Source organism: Eubalaena glacialis, chromosome 2 (assembly GCF_028564815.1).
Source record: "Eubalaena glacialis isolate mEubGla1 chromosome 2, mEubGla1.1.hap2.+ XY, whole genome shotgun sequence".
Lineage (NCBI taxonomy): Eukaryota > Metazoa > Chordata > Mammalia > Artiodactyla > Balaenidae > Eubalaena > Eubalaena glacialis.
The window spans coordinates 195202482-195223129 of record NC_083717.1 but is presented as its reverse complement, the minus strand read 5'-3'; the positions used below and the strand labels follow the sequence as shown (position 1 = coordinate 195223129).

General features: G+C 53.9%; 1 protein-coding gene across 3 annotated transcripts in view; it reads left to right on the top strand.

Annotated features, from left to right (window-relative positions):
- The first annotated feature begins 13751 nt into the window (after positions 1-13751).
- Positions 13752-20648, top strand: part of BRF1 (BRF1 RNA polymerase III transcription initiation factor subunit) — a 69768-nt gene continuing 62871 nt past the window's right edge. For 2 of the 3 annotated variants that reach the window (XM_061181385.1, XM_061181383.1), the window contains exon 1: positions 13753-14230. In XM_061181385.1, the coding sequence (XP_061037368.1) occupies positions 14047-14230 (184 nt within the window). In that variant the 5' untranslated portion in view covers positions 13753-14046. Of the gene's footprint in view, positions 14231-20648 lie in introns of all 3 variants that reach the window. The other variant, XM_061181384.1, reaches the window with a different exon arrangement.

Genomic DNA, 20648 nt, shown 5'->3' with positions numbered 1-20648 from the left:
TGTCCCCCTGTATCCCCCGGGCCTCTGCGCGTCCCCGACCCCCCAGTCCTACGCCTCCTCAGAATCTCCCCGCCCCCCCGCGCACTCCGCGTGTCCCCCGGGGCCCTCCAGTCCCATGCCGGCCCCGGGTCCTCCGCACCGATTCCTAGACCACGGAGCCCCCGCGCCTCTCGTGTCCCCCGGAGACTTGCCCACCCTGCGAACTCTCTTTGTCCCCCCACCGTCTCCTTGTACCCTCCCCCCGCGCCGACTCCCTTGGCGGATCGCCCGGGTGGGGCGCGAAGCAGGAGGACCAGGGTCGCGGGTGGCACAGACCCATCAGCCCCCCCAAAGGAGTTCCTCCCTGCGGGCGCACTGGGGCTCCACACAGGCTCAGTGTGCAGATTGGTCCTCCATAAATCCCCTCTGGAGTGTCCTCTTTCTGCCTGAGCCTCCTTATTATCCAGCAATGCCCTTTCTGCGGTTTTTACACATGACAATGGAGAAAAAATGTCTGGGGGCAGGGGTGGCTCCTGGCCATGGGGCTCACAGTGAACTTGGGGATCCAGGCAAGTAGGAGGCAATGACCAGAGCTACCCATTGGGCCCATGGGGCAGGGAAGGTCAGAAAAGGCCCTAGAAAAGAACAACTAGTTTTGGGGGCCCAAGGAGGGGTCCCCTCCCCCCATCCTTTTGGCGGTGGTTCTGATCAGTCACCAGATCCTGCTGCTGAGATTTAGGAAAAGCTTTTCTGGCATCTCTTCTGTTTCTTTGTAGCCACAGTATTCACAGTTGCTTTTCTCTCTAGTTGCTGTCTGTGTCTTGTTGTCTACCGAAAAAAGCCCAGCCCAAGCAAACGGACTTTCTTCCCTCACCCTTGGGGTTTACCATCCAGCGCCCCATTAGCTCTTTCTCCTGCAGAGGACCCCATGCTGGCTCCCTCCTTTGTAAGAGCTCAGCCTCCAGCTCTGACTCCCTATCTGGAGCTGCAAACAGCTGTGGCTGCTTAAAGCCAGGGTGGCATTTTGGAGAGAACAAGAGAATCTGTGTTTCCCACATGTTCCTGCGCCTTTGGGGTGGTACAGCTGAAAGCCACGCGGGGCTGTCTGTCCTCGGCCAGCTGACTGGGTATTGTCTTACATCGCCGCTCCTGCCAGGCAGAGTGCCTGTGGGTCTCATACCTCTGAGATGGGGGGAGGGAGATGTCCGGAGAACGGGCACCAGCCCCCTGTGAGGACAGGGGCCCAGTGACCTCGGCGTTTGGCGTGCTGCAGTGCCGGACGGCGAGAGGTGCGGTGGCGTCAGATGAATGGGCCACCTGACACTTTGTGTCTGTGTGTGCTGGCATCTCACCCAGAAGAGGAGTATACCTGGGGGTCAAGTGAGGAGATGTGGGGTGACTAAGCCATACACAAGGGGGCTTGACACCAGCTGCCTGTACAGTAGAGCTGTGCCCCTCCTTGGTACCAGGGACCACTGTGAACCCTTCATGGACTGGACAGCCCTGTTCCATCCCCAATTCACAGACGAGGAAACTGAGGCACCCAAGGGTATGCAGCCCCTAAGGGGAGGGGCCCGGGTGTGGGCTCACACAGTCTGGTCCAGAGCTGTCCCGATAAGCACGACAGTGGAAATGCTTAAATCTTTCTGCAAGGCAGGGAGGCAGAGACTGAAAACAGGCTGTGTGCTCTGTACCTGTGACTCTGTTTTTATTTGTTCCTTTTTTAAGGTAGGACCCTATGGACACCACAATGTTAGTGGTGCTGAGATGGAGTGGACAGGTATCACTTTGTGATCAGTCACCTTTTTGGCCAGAACCTCTTCCATGCATTGCCACCCTCTGTGTTTGAAAATGACTCTGCACTGTGTGTCCCAGGATGAGTGCCCTGAAAGCTGGGAGGATGCCCCTCCAAATGGTACAGGGTGACACATACTCCCCCCCGACCCCGCAAATGTTTGGAGGACATCTGTTCTTTCTGATGGTTGTTTCTTTAGAACAGGAACTTGGTTAAAGAGGACCCTCTCTGAACAACTGGTGTGGCACGGTTGGGGATGAAGCTGGAGGAGAGGGTTTGTCTGGAGCACTGAGGTCCCTGGAGGGCACCCTGAAATCCTTTGCTGAGGACCTGATAGTGCGCCACCTGCCTGCCAAGTTTTTCAAACGCATTAAGGCCTCGGCTTTCCAAACGGGGCGGTAGGACTGCCGCTGTGTTGAAGCCCCCCGACTCCCGGAAGACGGGACGAGGTGGAGGCTGGCGGCTCCTTCCCTGCGATCCCACCCATCGTCGCTGGGGGGCCCTGCGCCTTCAATTCCGGGCTCTCGCTTTTCTACTGGGGCGCTCTGGACCTCCGGCTCTTTGGAAACTCATTCGTCTGTTCAGCCTGAGTTAAATGCCCCCAGGCGTGGGAGGCAATGCAGCACCAGGCAGGGCGGCCCCTGACGGCAAGAAGCTCCCCTCCGGGAGCGGACACCGCGGGGCTCCCTCCGGCAGGAGCCTCGGTGCGCGTCTTCCCGCGCCTGGAGCGCAGCGGGCTGGGGCGCGCCAAGTCGGGGGAGGCTGGTGTGCTCCTCCGCCCCTTGGCCTTTGGAGCGGCTCCAGCCGGTCAGGTGAGTGGCCAAGGCCTCCTGCAGGACGCAGACACCCGTTCAGCTGGGTGGTTCCAGCCTGCTCCAGCCCGCAGCTTGGCGGCATCTTCTCTTCCTAGGGCGGTGCTGGGGGAGAGGCGCAGGGGCGGAGCGAGACTCTGGCCGGCCCACGCTCCTGGCAGAAACCCCTGGATGTGACCTATGTCCCATCCACTCCTGTGGGTGGAAGATGTGGTGTGGCTGAGGCACCATCACTGAAGTAGGGATGGGAACTCTTCACAGAAGCCACAGCAGATGACAAGGAGTGGCCCGGGAGGCAGTCCTCTTACAGGGAAAGAACAGCTGTGACCTCCCAGGGCAGGGCAGGTGTGCTGGGAATGCTGTGAGCCGGAAGTCTGTGTCTGAGATGCTCCGGGAAGCTGCAACAGGATTGCGGGCATCTGGCACCAGAGCCGCAGGGGTGGGCGGGCTCAGCTTGAGGGCAGCATCAACTCTCCTTCTGTGGATACTCAACACAGGGTTAGAGATTCAGACACTTAGGATGCCTGCCTGTCTTATTCACCTGTCCACCCCGGCTGAGCTTCGTAAGCCAGGATGGTATCCAGCATCTGTCTCCCTGGGATGCCCTCTAAGTGGCTGGCATGGAGCAGGTGCCCCACTGATCCCTACCGTTGACTGACTGCGAAAGAAGCTAGAAATTCCATCAGGAGCTGCCCAGTGGAAACGTCCCAGGTGACCCTTACAGAGCTGAGTGGAAAGGTTCAGACATTTGTTCATTTCATAAATGATAATCAGGCTAGTGTCCAACCCTAGGAACACAGGAAAGAAAAAGCAGAACCTGGTTCTCACCCCCGTGGAGCGTACATTCTCCTGGGGAGAGAATATGAACAGGTCAACCAACACACAAAAACATTGTACTTTCCGATAACGGGTGTTGGGACTGAGACAGTGTGGGCAGGGAGGTGACGTGGGGCTGAGGACTGAAGGACAGTGAGGTGCCAGTTGGGGGGAGGACAGTGCCGGCCTGGGAGCTCCCTAGAATGCTGTCTGCTGTGCTCAGGCTCTGGAGGGCTAGAGCGTCCCCAAGAGTTTAGGGCGGGCCTGCCCTCAGCCGGCTGAGTGTTACTGAACAACAGAGAATAGAGACTGAGGACCACGGGCAAAGGCACAGTGGGGTGTTTACAGAGGGGCCAACAGCACGTCATCCAGTGCGCTGGGGGCACAGAACAGAGTACGGGGAAAGGAACCACAAGCCAACCATCCGGAGAGGTCTGCACAGGGGCACATCTCGGCAGCCTTTTTCTATGCATACCCATACTTTTTTAAAAAATCTGGGTGGAAGTACAAATACTGTATTTTTTTTTCACCTAACAGCACACTATGAGCATTTTGCTGTATCCTTAAATGTTTTTCTAGAGTGTGGTTTTCAACGGCCTTTTGGTATTCTGTGATGTGGATATGGTACAATCTGTTTACCCAGATGTCCATTTGCGGGCATTTAGACCAACATCATATATGTGGTAAAGCGTTAGTGGCATCCCATTAAAATGGTCAGTTAGTCTTTAAGACGTTAGTAAGGGCTAATGTTTTAGTGGGAGGAAGGAAGAGGTTACACTGTCATTATGAATAGAATTTGGTTATATCCTGAGAAAATGCAAGAGAAGAACCTGGAAGAGTGCTGTAACTAAGCAGAAGTAAGACTGTAACAGGTTGTAAGATACAAAGGGACGGTCCACCCCTGAAACAGCAAACAATAAAACAAAATACCTCTCGTGGCAGAGAGAGCTAGTTGGCCCCAACATCTGTTCTCTCTCTTCCAGAGGGACAGAGCTCTTGATGTGGGGCTGGACACAGGAGGAGAGATCCCCTTTTCCAGCTTTGGGAGCATACAGCTGGGTTGTAAAGGAATATTTGCCTGTGCGGACAGCGATGCCATGTGAGGAGTCTTCTCTGCGAGGGGACTCATCAAGTGCTCCCCACAAACGGACGGGCCCCAAATGGTCAGTGCAGGGGGCTCGTAGGTAATTCTGTGTTGACCCGATGGCCACAGGTGCCCAGGTTAAGCACTGTTTCTGGGTGTGTGTGAGGGTGTTACTGGATGAGGTCAGCACTTGGACAGGTGGACCAGTAACACAGGTGACCCTCCCCAGTGCAGGTGACCCCCCAGTACAGGTGGGCCTCATCCATCCGCTGAGGGTCTGAATAGAACAGAAGGTGGAGGAAGGAGGGATTTGCCCTTTTGCACCTGCCTCACCATCGAGCTGGTCCCGTCTCATCTCCTGTCCTCAGATGGGAGTGATGCCATCGGCTCCCCAGGTTCTCAGGCCCTCGGACTTGGGATGAATCACACCATCTGCTCCCTGGGTCCCCAGCCTGTGGACGGCAGCTCGTGGGACTCCTCAGCCTCCGTGACCGCATGAGCCGACTCATAATAAACCTCCCTGTTGGGGTACGTCCTATTCGTCTGTGTCCCTGGAGAACCCTTAGTACTACAAGGAGCTTGAAAAACTGCTGCTAACGTTCAACTGGAAGAATAAACAAGTGGTTGTACCCGTGAGATGGGGTGACTACAGTACCCTGTCTTCTCACTTGTGAGACGGGGTGACTATAGTGCCCACGCTGCCTTGTCGTGGGATCAGCCACAGGGGTGGGTGTAAACATGTGGAGCTGCTGCCCAGAAGGCACAGGAGAAATGGGCAGTGTTGTTATCATCACTACTACCAGGCTTTGGAAGAGGAAGGGGAGGTGTCCTAACCAACTGTCTCATGAGATGACAGGGACCGAAGCCATGCCTGTCACTGCAAGAATCCAAGAGGTGATCAGTAGCACAGAACAGGTAAAGAGGATGGCTCTTCTCAAGGCTGCTTGCCAGAAAATCAGGTGTGAGCCTCCCTCGTGCAAAACACCTACGCAAAACCCAGGTGGACGACACAGTTAAGCGTCAAATACAGCAAAGCCACCTCTGGACTTGAGGGGACTTTCTGAGCATAGAAACACTCTAGGAAGTCACTGGCTGATAGCCGGCAGTGTCTGTGTACCTGGAGATGTCCACTGTCTCCGAAGCCAAAAATCCACCATCACCAAATTTAAAAGGGAGAAGGATGTCTGGAATGTATGTCGTAGGCCAAGGGTGGTAACCTGGTTACCTAACGACCACCTACAAATGGATAGGAGCGATGCAGACAGGGAAAGGGCATTCCAGAAGACCGGTAGACGGAGGTGGGTTGGCCGGCAGTCATGGGAATCGAATTCCCATGTACAGAGACACCCGTTTTGCCCTGAGAGTTTGAGGATCTAACACTGGGATCCCTGCGTTGGCGCTGGCAGGAAACGGGTGCCGGTGCACCGGAGGGGCTGTATCAGGCCCCCTCTGGGGGAACCAGAGGAGGAGGGGTCAGGAGCACAGGACCCCGCAGGTGGCACTGCCCTGCAGCCACACTGCAGGAGGTTCCTGAGGTCACCTCTGACCTGTGGGAGCCTCGTAGGCCCGGGGCCGGGCCAGCGGGGCTTCTCAGAGTGAAGCCTGGAATCAAGTCCAGGGTCGCAGAGCCAGGGGAGGTCAGGCAGGCCACCGCACAGCCACCTTTTGGAGCATACAGCTGTGCGAAATGGTAAGTTAGGACATGGCTAAAAATACGATCCTTTCTGGTTAACAAAATGTGTGTGTAAATGCATGTACCTGTAAAATATATATTTACGTGTAAGTGATTATATGTGTAAAAGACCTATTTTCAAAGTACAAGGAAAACACGGAAGGTTAAAAATGAATCCAAAGTGTTAAGAAATTATCTCTTTGGCAGGAATTCAGTTGATCAAACTTTTCTTTTTGCTTCTCTTTATCTCATATTTTCTCTATGATGAATATGTATTAATTGTACCACGAAAATAAAGAATAGCAGCTTCTGTGGTCAAATGGCACGGGCGGCCTGTGGAACATAAAGGTGCCAGTAAAATGGGTGATTGTGCAGCTTTAACAGCATGGAGAAAGCCCACCGCATGTGACTGTGTGAGAAAATCAGGGCGTGTAGTTGAACAGACAGCACACCTGGGGTCAGGATAACGCGTAGGAGCCCTCCTGCCTCTTACTGGGGGTTGTTCTGGGCCCTGAGTGTAAGGGGCACCTTTGTAGTTACATTTTAATACCTTTCTGTGTTCCCCACAATGGAAATTGTGTCACAATAAGTCAGTACAAGAGTTAAATGTTGGAAAAGAAAACAGCAAGGCCCTAATACAGAAATCAACAGAGGACATTCCCGGATAATTCACAAAAGGTGGAACATCATGGTGGCAGCGCCCGTGAATCAATGTTCGACCTCAGCGCTGTTCAGATTAACACAGGAATGATTTCTGGCTTTCCTTAGAATTTTCTTTGTTTTTCTAATGTTTTACAATTAGCAAACATGTTTTTGATACTTGAAAGCAACATTATTTCTCAAGCAGAAGAAATAAAGTCCGGCCAGTGGAGGGTGGGCCCCGAATGCTGGGCTTTGTGCAGTTTTAAGCAAAAAGAGACCTGAGTGACACAGCATTTTTCAAATATTGGTGTTGGTCACGTGGCACACGGGACAGGGACATCTGGGGCACCAGGGGTGCACTGCCACTGCCGGGGGTGGGCCTAGCTGGCTGCTGAGAGTCACGGGTAGGTGGGCCTGGGAACGACCTGGTGACCACTTGGGTTTGGGGCAGAGGGGAAGAGAGGAGTAAAAACCAGCTCAGGCTTGGAAACTGACAGTCTCCCAGGAGAACGAGCAAAATTCCTGAGGGGGAGATGCAGTACAGAAAGCAAAACAAACACACAAAGAAAAAACGGGAGAGTGGGATGCGGAACCTTCCGGTGGGGAGCCTGGCCCTGTGTTGTACGCTGCAAAGGGACACTGAATCACACAGACACAGCACACCTCCCAGGAAACTTCAGGCACTGCAAACTAGTGAGAGTCCCCTGACAGGTCTGTCAAGGGGTAACTTTAGCTGGGACGGGGAGGAATTCACTGGAGGCACAGAGAGTGGCACATTCACCCCAAGGGCCACCTGCATGATGTGGAGGGCGGGCGTGAGCTTTGCGTGGCTGAGCCAGCCCAGAGGAGAGCGGGTGCAGGGTGGTCCTCGTCCAAGGAGGAAAACTTACCCATCCAGCAAATAGCTAGTAGGCGTCTTCCCCTTTGGGGAAGATTATGTGTTTGTACATAATATTAAATTTTGCAGTAGGTTGGGGGTTTGCAAAAACAGGTTCAGCTAAAAAAAAAAAAAAAAATCCAGCTATTCTACTAACATTGCATGCTGATTTCTCTCATCCAGTATGACCCTGGCGCCGGGGCTGTGTCACCGCTGTGCTGTCCCCTCCCCAGGTCCTTTCCTTCTTGGGACATGTATTGGAGTCATGGGGGTCAGCCAGGGCTTGGAGACGTGAGGCCATCCAGGGGACCCTGGGCTTTGACCTTGGGGTACACTCCCCAAGGAGGCCTGGTGCGGCATTCCTCTCTCAGATCCTCTGGACCCGGAGCGTGCACCTGATGGGGGCCCTCAGTGTGGCCCCAGGAACAGTCAGGGGAGGCGACACCGTGGCCGTAGGCGGCCTCAGAGCCGGAGAGTGTAGCACCCACGGCGTCCTTAGATTCTTCGTTTATGCCAAGTCCAATCCTTATTAACTTGGTCTTGACGACTGTCTTGCACTGGTGCGGATGGGGTGATTCCAGCCTTGCTAAACTGTACGCTGCTGGCTGTTGCTCCCCCTGGCCCATCTCGGCACGTCCCCAGGTGAAGGTCCTCCCGACCATCGAGGAGGCACCTCCTCCTCCCGGTGATGCTCTGTCTGGAACCAGGAGAGGCTCCATCCCCAAAAGGCGGCAGCCGCAGCCACGCTCCTCCTCCCGGTGATGCTCTGTCTCTGAGGACATTCCAGATGCCTGGAGTTAAGGAGTGGTCCGGCGGCCGCAGAACTCAGGCGTGGAAGGAGCTGTAGAAAGGGGTCAGGCCCCCGTCACCCCGTCCACGGGAGGAACCAGAGAGATGCAGGCGGGGCAGGTGGCCCGCTACACCAGGGACCCCTCCTGCCCCTGGTGGAGGTGGGAGCCTGTGACCCACTGTGCGTCGGCCCAGGAGGTGGGACACGAGGGCGCCGGCCCATGGCTTCTGTGGCGGAAGATGGACTGCCCCCCCCTGCCCAGTGGCACATGATGAGGGTGGGCAGGACAGAGACAGGGGTCTGCGTTCTGGGGTGTCTGCGATCGTCACTGCTGTCTGTAGCACATACGCCATTTCCCCTGCTGTGCCCCCACGGCCCCCGCCAATGCTGGGATGGAGGTGCCATCACCTCAGCTACGCAGACAAGGAGATAGAAACTTGGAGACCTCGCCCACGGGCACTGAGCTGCTGATTTTCAGGTGAGGTGATGGAAGCTTGTGTGCCCAGCCTGGTCCTCTCACCTGTGCTGACTGCCACACGTGGGGAAGTGTTGTAAATATGTTACCGACCAGGGTTCTTGTCCTCCTTAATCAATAGAAACTGATCAGAGGCCAGACAAGAAATTCACGCAAGGCTTTACTGGGGCCCCTGCTGCAGCAGGGGGGAGCGAGAAGTATCAGGCTCCCTTGCTTGCTCCCCGAGGTAGGGCGAGCTGGTTCCTTATAAGGGGTAAGGATAGGGGCGTGTCCAGGGGTCAGGCTGGAGGGGTGGCTGAGGTAGTTTGCCTACCCCTTAGGCGGTGCTGTGTGCAGCGGGCATGCGCAGTACCCTGCTTTTGCTCTGGGCTCTTCAGAAGCATCAGCTGGGATTTTTGGTCTTTTTGGTCTTTTTGTATATTGTTGTCCATAATTTGCCCCAGCTGTTTGCAGGCACGCATTTATTTTCAGTCCCTTATAGTTTCTTTGTACTTCGTTGCTGGAGGAGAGGTGTGTCCAGGTGCAAGCCCTGCAGCAAAGGGTCCCAGGTCCCAGCCCGTCTCAAATGTACCTGAGATTTGTTTTAATCAGGTGTGGTAAGGTGACAGACACAGAGACAACTGCCTTTGAAAGAAGGTGCCCGAAAAGCAGGAAGACAGAGAACCCTACAAAGCCTGGAGTAAAGCTTGGAATCCTATCAGCGCCTGATTGCATCAAGGTATGGGTCGCCCCCACCTGTGTGACTGATGGAAGGAAAATAAATTCTCTCTGAATAACAAAAACATCTCCCGAGCCTCACAGTTTTTCTTTACAATGATCATCATTTATTCCAAAATTACCAGGTGTGCCAGGAAACGATTTCACATAAGCCCAGAAAAACGATAGACATAAATCCGTAGGTCATCAATATTGGAATGATTAGAATGAACCTTAAAATGTGATTAATATGTTCAAGAAAATAAATTTAAAAAAATGGAGAACTTCATCAGAGAATTGAAATCTAAAGAAAAATAATCATGAAAATTCTAGAACTGAAATATAAAATAGCTGAAATGAACAACAGAATAGATGGTTTCAAAAGCAGATTACACACAGCAGAAGAGAGGATTAGTGAAATGGAAATCACGTAAGTAGAAAATACCCAGAGGGAAACAAGGAGGGGAAAAGAGAAGTAAAATACAGAGTATAGTACGAGGAACGTGAGCAATGGAATAGATGCTTTTAAAAGCAGATTACACAGAGCAGAAGAAAGGATTAGTGAAATGGAAATTACGTAAGTAGAAAATACCCAGATGGAAACAAGAAGGAGAAAAAAAATGTGTAAAAATACAGAGGCATATAGGATATAGCAAAAATCTAACATGGGTGTAATTGGAATCCTAGAAAGAGATTTAAAAATTTTTAAAGCATCCAGGAAAAAAATTGTAGCTTAACTTCAAAGTGCAACAAAACAGACCAAAAAAAAGACTTTTTCAACAGAAATGATGCAAAGAAGACCATGGAATGAGCCTTGAAATTACTGAAGGGAAAGGACTGACAGCTTCCAATTCTATCTTGGTTGCCGGCAGCGTGGCCACTCCCGCGGGGCCCTGTCCCCTCTCCAGCCGCCCAGCTGCTCCCACCTGCGCCCCACCACCGAGGGCAGCAGCCAGGCTGCAGGGTCCCTCGTGCGCTCTACACTCGTCAAGCCCCCCACACCCTCTCATATCCCCACCTCGGGCGTCCACACCGAGGATTCCTGCAGCTGGGCAGGCCCCCAGCCAGGGCGAGGGGCGGGCTCCCTCCTCCAGGTGCCCCCATCTCTCCTCACAAGACCCCGGGGTCGACCCCCACTCCTCTCCCCGAGGGATGGGGAGGAGAAAAGCCACCTTCCCTCAGGACTCCCTGCAAGGAAGGCAGGTGTCTCTCCAGCCCCTGCCCCCCAGGCCTGCAGCCTGCACCTGGGCCTCGGCCTCGGGAGGGAGGCGCCCTCCAGCCTGGTGCTCCAGGTGGGGCCTGGGAGCCCACTGCTCTGACTCGGGGGCCCAGCTGGCTGGGGAGCCCCACCCCACGCCCGGCAGCCTCTCCTCCTTCCCTCTGTCGGGTGACAGGTGCGGGAGGGAGACAGCCGTCCAGCGTCCTCCGCATCTGCTCGTCTGGGGCTGGCCTGGCTCTCTGTTCTGGACACTTCCCTCCTCTGTGTGGGTCGTGAGGCACTCTCGGGGCCCCCGGACCCCGGGTCTCTCCCGCGCCAGCTGCAGTGGGGTCCCCGCGCCAGTCCCCCTCCCTCGGAAGCCTGCAGGGGTCTGGGCGCCCGGGGTGGCGCTGGACGTCTGGTGCCCCGTGCGCGTGTCAGGTCGGGTCAGGGGGGTGGCCGGCGGCGCTTTTAAATATGTTGTGAGTCCTACCCCCTCGGGTGTGGGCAGGACGCCCAGGTGAGCTGTTGCAGCGACGGCACTGGCAGGTCAGTCATCCAAGCCTCGCAGCTTCTGTCCTGCGGGTCCCGGCCCCCGGCCCCCCATGAGGACGCTGTGGGGGCCGCCGGGCGAGGCGCTCAGGCCCCACCAGGAGCCACGTGAGGGAGCTTGGAGGCAGAGCCCCTGGTTCCGGCCAAGTCTTCAGAGGACGCGGCCCTGGCCGACACTTTGACCATGGCCTCAGGAGACCCTGGGCCAGGACTGTCCCGCGAAGCCTCTCCCAGACCCCTGACCCACAGAAACTGTGAGATGATAAAGGTTTGTCATTTTAAGCTGCTAACTTTTGTGGTTATTTTTAGGCAGCAATTGATAATTAGCATACCAAAAGTTGGCCAAAATGTGGAACAGTATTGAACTATGAGACAGTAATTTCATGGGACAATTTTGGGGATCAATTTGCCCATGTATAGTGTGTTGAGTGTAGGAATACTCTGCGCTCCAGGGATGCCCCTTGGGTCTTCCTTGGGGAACATCCATGTGTGCATGGGGGCACGAAGACAAGGGTCATCACTGCAGCAACCTCTGTTTCCTCAGCATGAGACCGGTGACCAAAATTCTGCTCTGTCCTTCCAACAGAAGACTATGTTGTCCTGACCATAAGTGCACTGTCTTCTAGCTTAACCGGCTCGACTGCCCACGCCCTGCGGTGAGGGCGGCACCTGCAGGGGGAGGCGATGATGAGCCACACAGCGATGGGGCTCAGAGGCCAGGCACCCTCCCGTCATGACAGAGACCCACTGCAGATTTACAATACCCTCTTGTATCTCATTCCAGGAGTCTTGCAGTTCTGTTTCTACATTCAGCATTTAATGCCATTTGGGATTTATTTTTACAACAGGGTGAGGTTGGGGCTCAATTTACCCTTTTCCTCCTCTAAACGGAAACCCCAACCCCACTGAAAAGTCTGTCTTGTCCACAATGATTGAGCCCCCTAAATTTCCGTGTATAGTTGGGTTTGTTTCTGAACTCCTGGTTTTATTCCACTTGTCCCTGTACAAATACCACGTGGTTTAATGGATGTAATTTGATATAATATTTTGATATACAGAAGGGCAATTTTCCTCTTCTTTTAGAATTTTCTTTTTTTTATAAATTTATTTATTTTTGGCTGCGTTGGGTCTTCGTTGCTGCGCATGGGCTTCCTCTAGTTGTGGCGAGCGGGGGCTACTCTTCGTTGTGGTGCATGGGTTTCTCATTGCGGTGGCTTCTCTTGTTGCGGAGCACAGGCTCTAGGCACGCAGGCTTCAGTAGTTGTGGCACACGGGCTCAGTAGTTGTGGCTCGCGGGTTCTAGAGCGCAGGCCCAGTAGTTGTGGCTCATGGACTTAGTTGCTCCGCGGCATGTGGGATCTTCCCGGACCAGGGCTCGAACCCGTGTCCCCTGCATTGGCAGGCGGATTCTTAACCACTGCGCCACCAGGGAAGTCCTTTTTAGAATTTTCTTGACTGTTCTTGTGCAGTACCTCCTCCAGATGACTTTAGGGTCAGCTTATCAAGTTACTTGAAAATCCTGTTGACATTTTGGTGGGGATTAAATCGACTTTACAAACTGACTCGTGAAGATTTTAAGTATTTACAACATTGCTTTCAAATGGGAATAAGGCATTTTCTGATTCAGTTAGAGCTCCTGTCAGTCCTACAGTCAAGGTTTAAGAGTTTTTTAAAAACGTGGTCTGGGGAGTTCCCTGTTGGCCTAGCGGTTAGGATTTCGGACTTTCACCGCTGCGGCCCGGGTTCAGTCCCTGTAACTGAGATGCCGCAAGCCGCGCAGCCAAAAAGAAAAAAAAAAAATGTGGTCTTGCACATTTCTTTTCAGGCTCATTCCCGGGGACCGCATGGATGTTTCCGCGACTGTGAATGGCATCTGAAGATAACTGAGGGCGCGGGTGAGAGGGACACAGAAGCGTGATGACACCGGTAACCACAGGTGGCACAAGTGACTGTCAGGGGGTGGGGAGACACAGGGGGGGCCACACAACAGGGAGCGGGGTTGCATGGGGGCGTAAGGGCACCGCCAGACGGAGGCCGCGGAGCCTGCCCCCAAGCCCGGAGGGAGGAGCTGGCAGCCCCGGGCGGCCCCGGGCGGTCCCGGGCGAGGGTCTCCACCCTCAACCTGAGCCAATCCGTCGCTGAGCTCTGCTTCTCAGACCCCGCCTGAGGCCCCGCCCACAACAAGGTACGCCCACAGCCCCTGGTCGCGCCCATAAGGCCCTCAGGTCCCGCCCACCATTCCCCTGCTCTCGCTCCTCAGGCCCCGCCCACAAGCCACGGTCCCGCCCGTCTGGCCCCGCCCCCGCAGGCCGCTCAGCTCTTCTTCCTGCTGCTGGCGCGCTGCCGTTGCGGCCTGTAGGTCCCAATTTCCGAGGCCTGGTGGCTGCGTCCCGGCCCGGAGGTCGCGGGTTCGAGTAGTCGCGTCTTCGCTGCGGCCCCGGAGCCCGTGCTCGTTCCGCGGGGCGCGACCGTGGCGGGCGGCGCCGTCCCGGCTCGCGCGGCGAATCTGCCGCTGCGAATCGGCGGGCTCGGCGGCGGCGGCCTCGCGAGAGTCTGGGCGGCGCGGACGCGGCTGCGGACGGGCCCGGCGGACGCGCGGGCCGGCGGGCTGACTGGGACCGGGGCTGGCGGGCAGGGGCCCAGCCCGGAGCCGCCGGCATGACTGGCCGTGTGTGCCGCGGCTGCGGCGGCACCGACATCGAGCTGGACGCGGCGCGCGGCGACGCCGTGTGCACAGGCTGCGGCTCGGTGCTCGAGGACAACATCATCGTGTCCGAGGTGCAGTTCGTGGAGAACAGCGGCGGAGGCTCGTCGGCCGTGGGCCAGTTCGTGTCGCTGGACGGTGGGTCCCGGCGGGGCTGGCGGGGGCTGAGGACCGGGTGGCCCGTGGCCTCCGTGCGTGTGCGGTTCTGGCTTTAGTAACGGAACTTACCGGAACAGGGGACAGGATGCGGCCTGGGGTCGGGGTCGTGGCCCATCCCCCTCAGTCAGCGCAGTCCCTTCGCTCCTTGGGGGGACAGCTGTTTGAATCTGGGGGTCGGGGACGTAAGCGCGTCCCCCCTCTCAGTCATCATAGTCGATTCAGCTCCTTTCGGGTTGCAGTTGTATGAATTTAAACACATTTGGATTCGAGTAACACCACAGCGAGGATAGAGTTCCACAGCCCCACGCCTCCCCGCCGCGGCAGCTGCCCTCCGTCCCTGCAGTCTTGTTTTTCAGGAATGCCGCGTAAATGGAACCAGCCCGTGGGCCACCTTCAGAGACTGGCATCTGTCGCTCAGCCCTGTGCCTTTGGGATTCGTCCAGGCTGTTGCGAGGATCTGGCCTCCTTCCTGTGCACGGCCCACGATTCGCTGAAGGACCTTTGGTTTGTTTCCAGTTGGGGGTGATGATGAATAGAGCTGCTAAAAACTTCGTGGATGGCTTCTTCCGTGGACATAGGTTTTCATTTCTCTAGGGTGGTTACCCAGGAGTGGATGGTAGCTGTATGTTTAATTTTATAACAAACCACCAAACAGATTTTCAATGTGGCTGCACCATTTTGCATTCTCACTAATTGCTTCACCAGAACTTGGTGTTGTCTCTGTATTTATATATATTTTGGGTGTGTTTTTAGTGTGTTGTGGTGCCTCATCTCCGTGTTAATGCATTTTCCTAATGCATAGTGATGTTAAACAGCTTTTAATGTGCTTATTTGCCATCCCTTAATCCCCCTTGCTGAAATGTCTGTTCAAGTAGTTTTTTGCTTATTTTTTATTCAGGTTGTTTGTTTTCTTACTGTTGAGTTTTGAGCATTCTTTAAATATTGTAGTTACAAGTCCTTTGTTAGATACGTGATTTGCAGAGCAGAAGTTTAAAATTTTGATTAAAAGTTTTAAAATTTGATGCAGTCCACTTTATTGATTTTTTTTCTTTCATAGATTGTGCTTTTGTTGCAGAGCATGGGCTCTAGGCACGTGGGCTTCAGTAGTTGTGGCTCGCGGGCTCTAGAGCACAGGCTCAGTAGTTGTGGCCCACGGGCTTAGTTGCTCTGCGGCATGTGGGATCTTCCGGGACCAGGGCTCGAACCCGAGTCCCCTGCATTGGCAGGTGGATTCTTAACCACTGCACCACCAGGGAGGCACCCTAGAGTAAGTCTTGAAATGAGATGTGATTCCTCCAGCTTTGCTCTTCCTTTTCAGAATTGTTTTAGTTATTGTAGTTCCCTTCCCTTTTCATTCAATTTTAGAATAAGTTTGCGTATATTTACAAAAAATCTTGCTGGGGCTTTGACTGGAATTGCATTAAATCTCTTGATAAATTTGGAGAGATTTGACATTTTTACTATATTGTGTCTTCCAATCCATGAGCACAGATATGTCTCTCCATTCATTAGGTTTCCTTTGATCTTCCATCATGATTTGTAGTTTTCAGCATATAGCTCCTGTACATGTTTTAGATGTTTACCTAAGACCCAAATAGAGCTATTGTAAATAGTATTTTTCAAAAATTCAGTTTTCAATTGTTCATGGCTGGCATATAGAAATATGGTTGATTTCTGTCATTGGCCTGTTTCCTGTGACCTTGCTAAACTTATTAGTTCTAGGAGTTTTTTTTAAAATAGATTCCTTGGGATTCTTGATGTAGACAATCATATTATCTATAAATAGGGGCTGTTTTCTTTCTTTTGTTTCTGTTTCTTGCTTTTGAGCAGACATGCTTGCCTTCTTCCCAGTCTTAGAGGGAAGCATTCACTCTCCTCCCACTCAATATGATGTTAGCTATAGGTTTTTGATACCTGTTCTTTTTTTTTTTTAAATGAATGTTGATCTTTTTTTTTTTCCTTTAAACGTTTCTTTAATTAATTAATTAATGTTTATTTTTGGCTGTGTTGGGTCTTCGTTTCTGTGCGAGGGCTTTCTCCAGTTGCGGCGAGCGGGGGCCACTCTTCATCGCGGTGCGTGGGCCTCTCTCTGTCGCGGCCTCTCCCGTTGCGGAGCACAGGCTCTAGACGCGCAGGCTCAGTAGTTGTGGCTCACGGGCTTAGTTGCTCCGCGGCATGTGGGATCCTCCCAGACCCGGGCTCGAACCCATGTCCCCTGCATTGGCAGGCAGATTCTTAACCACTGCGCCACCAGGGAAGCCCGATACCTGTTCTTTATCAATAAAGTTGAGGAAGTTCTCTTTCCACTCCTAGTTCGCTGAAAGTTTTTATCATGAGTGGGTGATGAGTTTTGTTTTTCTTCTTTGGTCTGTCAGTGTGGCTGGTTTTTGAATGTTCAACCTGCTTTGCATTCCTGGGGTAAACCCACTTGATCATGGGGTATTATTCTTTGTATGTGTTGCTAAATTAGATTTGTTAATATTTTGTTGGGGATTCTTACATTTATGTTCATGTGGTATATTAGTGTGCAGTTTTCTTGTAATGTCTTTGTCTGGTTTTGATATCAAGGTAATGCGCCTCCTGGAATGAGTTGGGAAATGTTCCCTTCTGTTCCGTTTTCTGGAAGGGATTGTGTAGAATTGGTGTTATTTCTCCCTTGACTGTTTGGTGGAATCTACTAATGTAGCTCTCTGGGCCTGGAGGTTTCTTTTTCGGAAGTTTTTAATTACAGGTTCAGTTTCTTTAATAGTTATAGGTTTTATTTATATTTTAGAATATCTCTTTCATGTCAGGTGAGTTTGTCGTTTTGAGGATTTGGTCCATTTGATCTAAGTTGCTGAATTTATGCACGTAGAGTTTTTGGTACTATTCCCTTATTCTTTGGATGTCCGCAGGGTCTGTAGTGGTGTCTCGTTTTCCTTTCAGATATTGGTGTTTTGTATCTTCTCTCTTTTTCCCTTTGTTTCTCTTGCTGGAAGTTTATCAAATTTTTTGATCTTTCCAAAGAACCAGTTTTGGGTTTCATTGCTTTTTTTCTCCTGTTTTCTGCATGGCACACGTCTTTGTGTTCTTCCTGAGCAACTTCCTGGGACTGCTGTGGCGGAGTCTCCCTGGCACTGTGTTTGCAGCTTTGTCACATGTTGCCACACTGCCCCCTCAGTCATCCAAGACTTTGATGCCTGTTGGGAAGAGAGTAACAACGACAGGAAAAAGGAATAATCATCGTAGCTGACACTTAGGGTTTCCCATGGGAGGCACTGTGCTGAGTGCATCCCTTGTACCTGATGACAGCCTGTCTTCCCTGCAGACGACAAAGCTGGGTGCAGAGGAGTCCTGGACATGAGAGATGTGCTGCCACCTGTGGGCAGTGACGTTGGTCCCACGGCCTGTGAGCACAGGCTCAGAGCTGGGTGCCTGTTGGTGGTGTGATTTAAAGGTGGTATGAACCTGGGCTGGCTCTGTCTGGTGGGCTCACTCTCTGGAGGGTCCCCAGGGAAGCACTGTAGGGGTTGTGGGTTCTCAGCTCCTGTATAGAGGGTGGAGAGGGAGGGGCGCCGCTGCCTCCAGCAGCCCCTCCCTCCCCTGGGTGGGTCCTTCCCAGACTCCTGGCCTCCTCCCTTCCCCGTCACAGCAGCAGCCACCCTGGTTGTCTGCTCTGGCTGCTGTCAGCCTCCCTGGTGCACAGTGTGTGCCCAGCTGGCCCCCCAGCTCTTCCTTTGCTCCAGCCTCATCCTGGAAGCTGGGCCTGCTCTCTGGGGTGCCCTTGTGCAGGGCCCAAGGCCGCTGTCTTTCCTAAGCGTTCTTGCTTACTCTTTGAGAAGGAGTGGTGGATGGTTAGCGTCGCAGTTTACTTGAGAATATGTAAATTAGACGTCAGGGCCCTGTGGCCAGCGGCCCTGTCACCAGCTGGGCTTCTGACTGTGACCCAGGCCCAGGGTCCAGAGGCGAAGGAGCCCAGACCCCTGGGTCCCCTGGTAGATGTTTGAGGACCGGCAAAGTGTGAGTCCAGCGTCCCAGGCTGGACTCTCAGAGTGGTGGCAGCTAGGGTGGTGCTGGGGACGTCTGGGCTGTGTCTTTCAGTTGATGGGCAGCTGGTGAGGGGATGGGCGTGGCTGAGAGAAGGGATGGATGTGAGGACTGCAGAATGGCAAGGTGGTGAGCGGAGCCGGGACAGCTGGGCCTTTGCAGGCCTGAGGAGGGTCCCGCCGAGTCATGGGGGAGGGGCTCACCAGAGTGTCAAGGAGCTCAGGGGCAGAGTAGGGCTTCCTGGCACAGGCCCACGCCAGCATCCTGTCCCTGGTGTCAGTGCTGAAGGTCTCGAGGACAGCAGGTCTTTCCCCTGGGTCTCCCCTGCAGTTGATGGTGCACGGTGAGCCCGCGGGCCCCTCCCGGGAGCTGTACGTGCTGCTCCCCCAGGGTGAAGCCCAGAGGCAGAGGGAGCGCCTGCTTCCCTGGGTCCTTCCCTCCCTCTTCTGGGGCGCACCGCTGTGGGTCACCCCCATGACCACAGCTTTTAATCACTGCAAGCTTTGTCCCTGAAGTCAAGGTGTCTGTAAGTGCTAGTGTTCTCGTAGTTATGAGTAATGAGGTGCTTTCCATGCGTAACACGACGAGGAAGGTTTGGTGCCCAGCTCTGGCGGGGGTGGAGCCTCTCTTGCTCGCTGGGGCAGCTCCCTGGGTCCTAAAGAACAGCAGGCCCACCTGCCCTCTGCCTGGCTTGTGCCCTGCCCGGAGAGGGTTCTCTCAGGCACAGCCTACCAGGTGTCCTGGCCAAGCTCTGGTCCTGGAGTTTCGGAGGTTCTGCATCTCTGTTTCTATCTTGTGGCCCCTCAGAGCCCCACTGAGTTCCTGCTGGAAGGGACCTGCTCTCAGGAAATGGCTGAGTTTTGTCCTGGAGGCACTTGGGTGAGAGAGGACTGTTGTTCCTAAAATGTCATTTGCTGCTTTTATCACCTGCCATGCTGCATGCTGCGTGGTTTCCATAATCAGACTTTTAATCGTGACAAAGCAGGCTCTTCAGTAGCTGTGTCTGGTTGAAAGAAGTTTACGCTGCTGCCGCTGTTTAACTATTGATTCGCCGACGGCAAGAGGTCTGTGTCCAGCCACGTCCCCATGCCCGGGGCTCAGTGTGGACTTGCTGAGTGTCTTTCGGGTGCCTTAGGGGAGTTATGCCCATGTCCGAGCTCAGGTCGAGGGGCCACTGGATTTCTCTTCCGTCCTGGAACCGCCCAGCTGGACCTCGTGCAGTTGTCCTCCCTTAAGAGGAGTTCCACAGCAGTGACAGAAACCCCTCACTTTAAATAAAGTGAATGCAGACTTAGGAAAGGTTTTGCTTACCCATGTGGGAGGGATCCGTGAGTGAAATGGAGGACGGTGCTGTGTGCTGCTTTTCTGTTTGTGGTCTTGGGGTGTTGGTGTTGGTGTTACTGGCTTTGTCCTCAGTGCTCAGAGTGGCCGAGAAGCCCCCCCCACCCCCCAAGTTGCAGGGGTCAGGCCTTTGCACCTTCTTGCTTTTGCAGCCACAACTGGGAGGGGCACAGGTGCATCTGGGTGGAATTTCCAGCCCCTCCCCTGCTGTCCACAAGGGGGCAGTCTTGGCCCGGCTGCGCTGACAAAAACTGCAACTTCTACTTCTTAGATGTAGCTGGTGTATCTTGTTTGTTACAGGACCTTGTTATAGAAAATATAAAATGTTTTTAGAAGTAGAGGGAATAATATGAAGGGCATCTGAAAGACAAGTACAGCGTGCATTGATGGTTTGGGTCAGAGGTGGTACTCAAGCTTTCTTTCACGCTTCAGGGGACCCTAGCCCCGTGGTGTTAGCTGTTTGAGATTTGCTGAATAAGCACTTTTCATAGGCTCCACCACTGCTTTCCAGATGTTATCTACTGTAACCAAATCCCCAGTGGGTAGTATTTGTTGAATAAAAGAATATGCATCCATTTGGCAAGCAGGTTTTGACCTCCTGCCCCCTCCCTTCCCCCAGCTGGCTGGACCCAGTAAGGCACCTTCCTTGCCAGGACTTAGTCCCTGTTTCTCCTGGGAGCACGTGTGGGACTGAGGCTACATACAGGGACCTTGGAGAACACCGGGGTGGTGTGTGTGGATATGTGAGCGTGTGTGAGTGTGCATGCTGACATCAGGCATCAGGAGACAGCTCCCAGAGCAGGTGGGGCCGGAGCAGCCCCAGGAAGGGTGACTGGGGCCTTGGAGAGAGACAGGGAAGGACAGCACGGCAGCAGGAAATAGAGGTCCTGGAAGTGCAAGGGGGGCACGTGCAGAGAGTTGAGGGGGGGAGTGAGGGGAGAGGGTGAGGGGAGGGTGTGACCTCTCAAGGTCTTGCAGTGCATTTCACGCTCACCCAGAACGAGTCTCCACTCTTACTCAGCAGCATCTT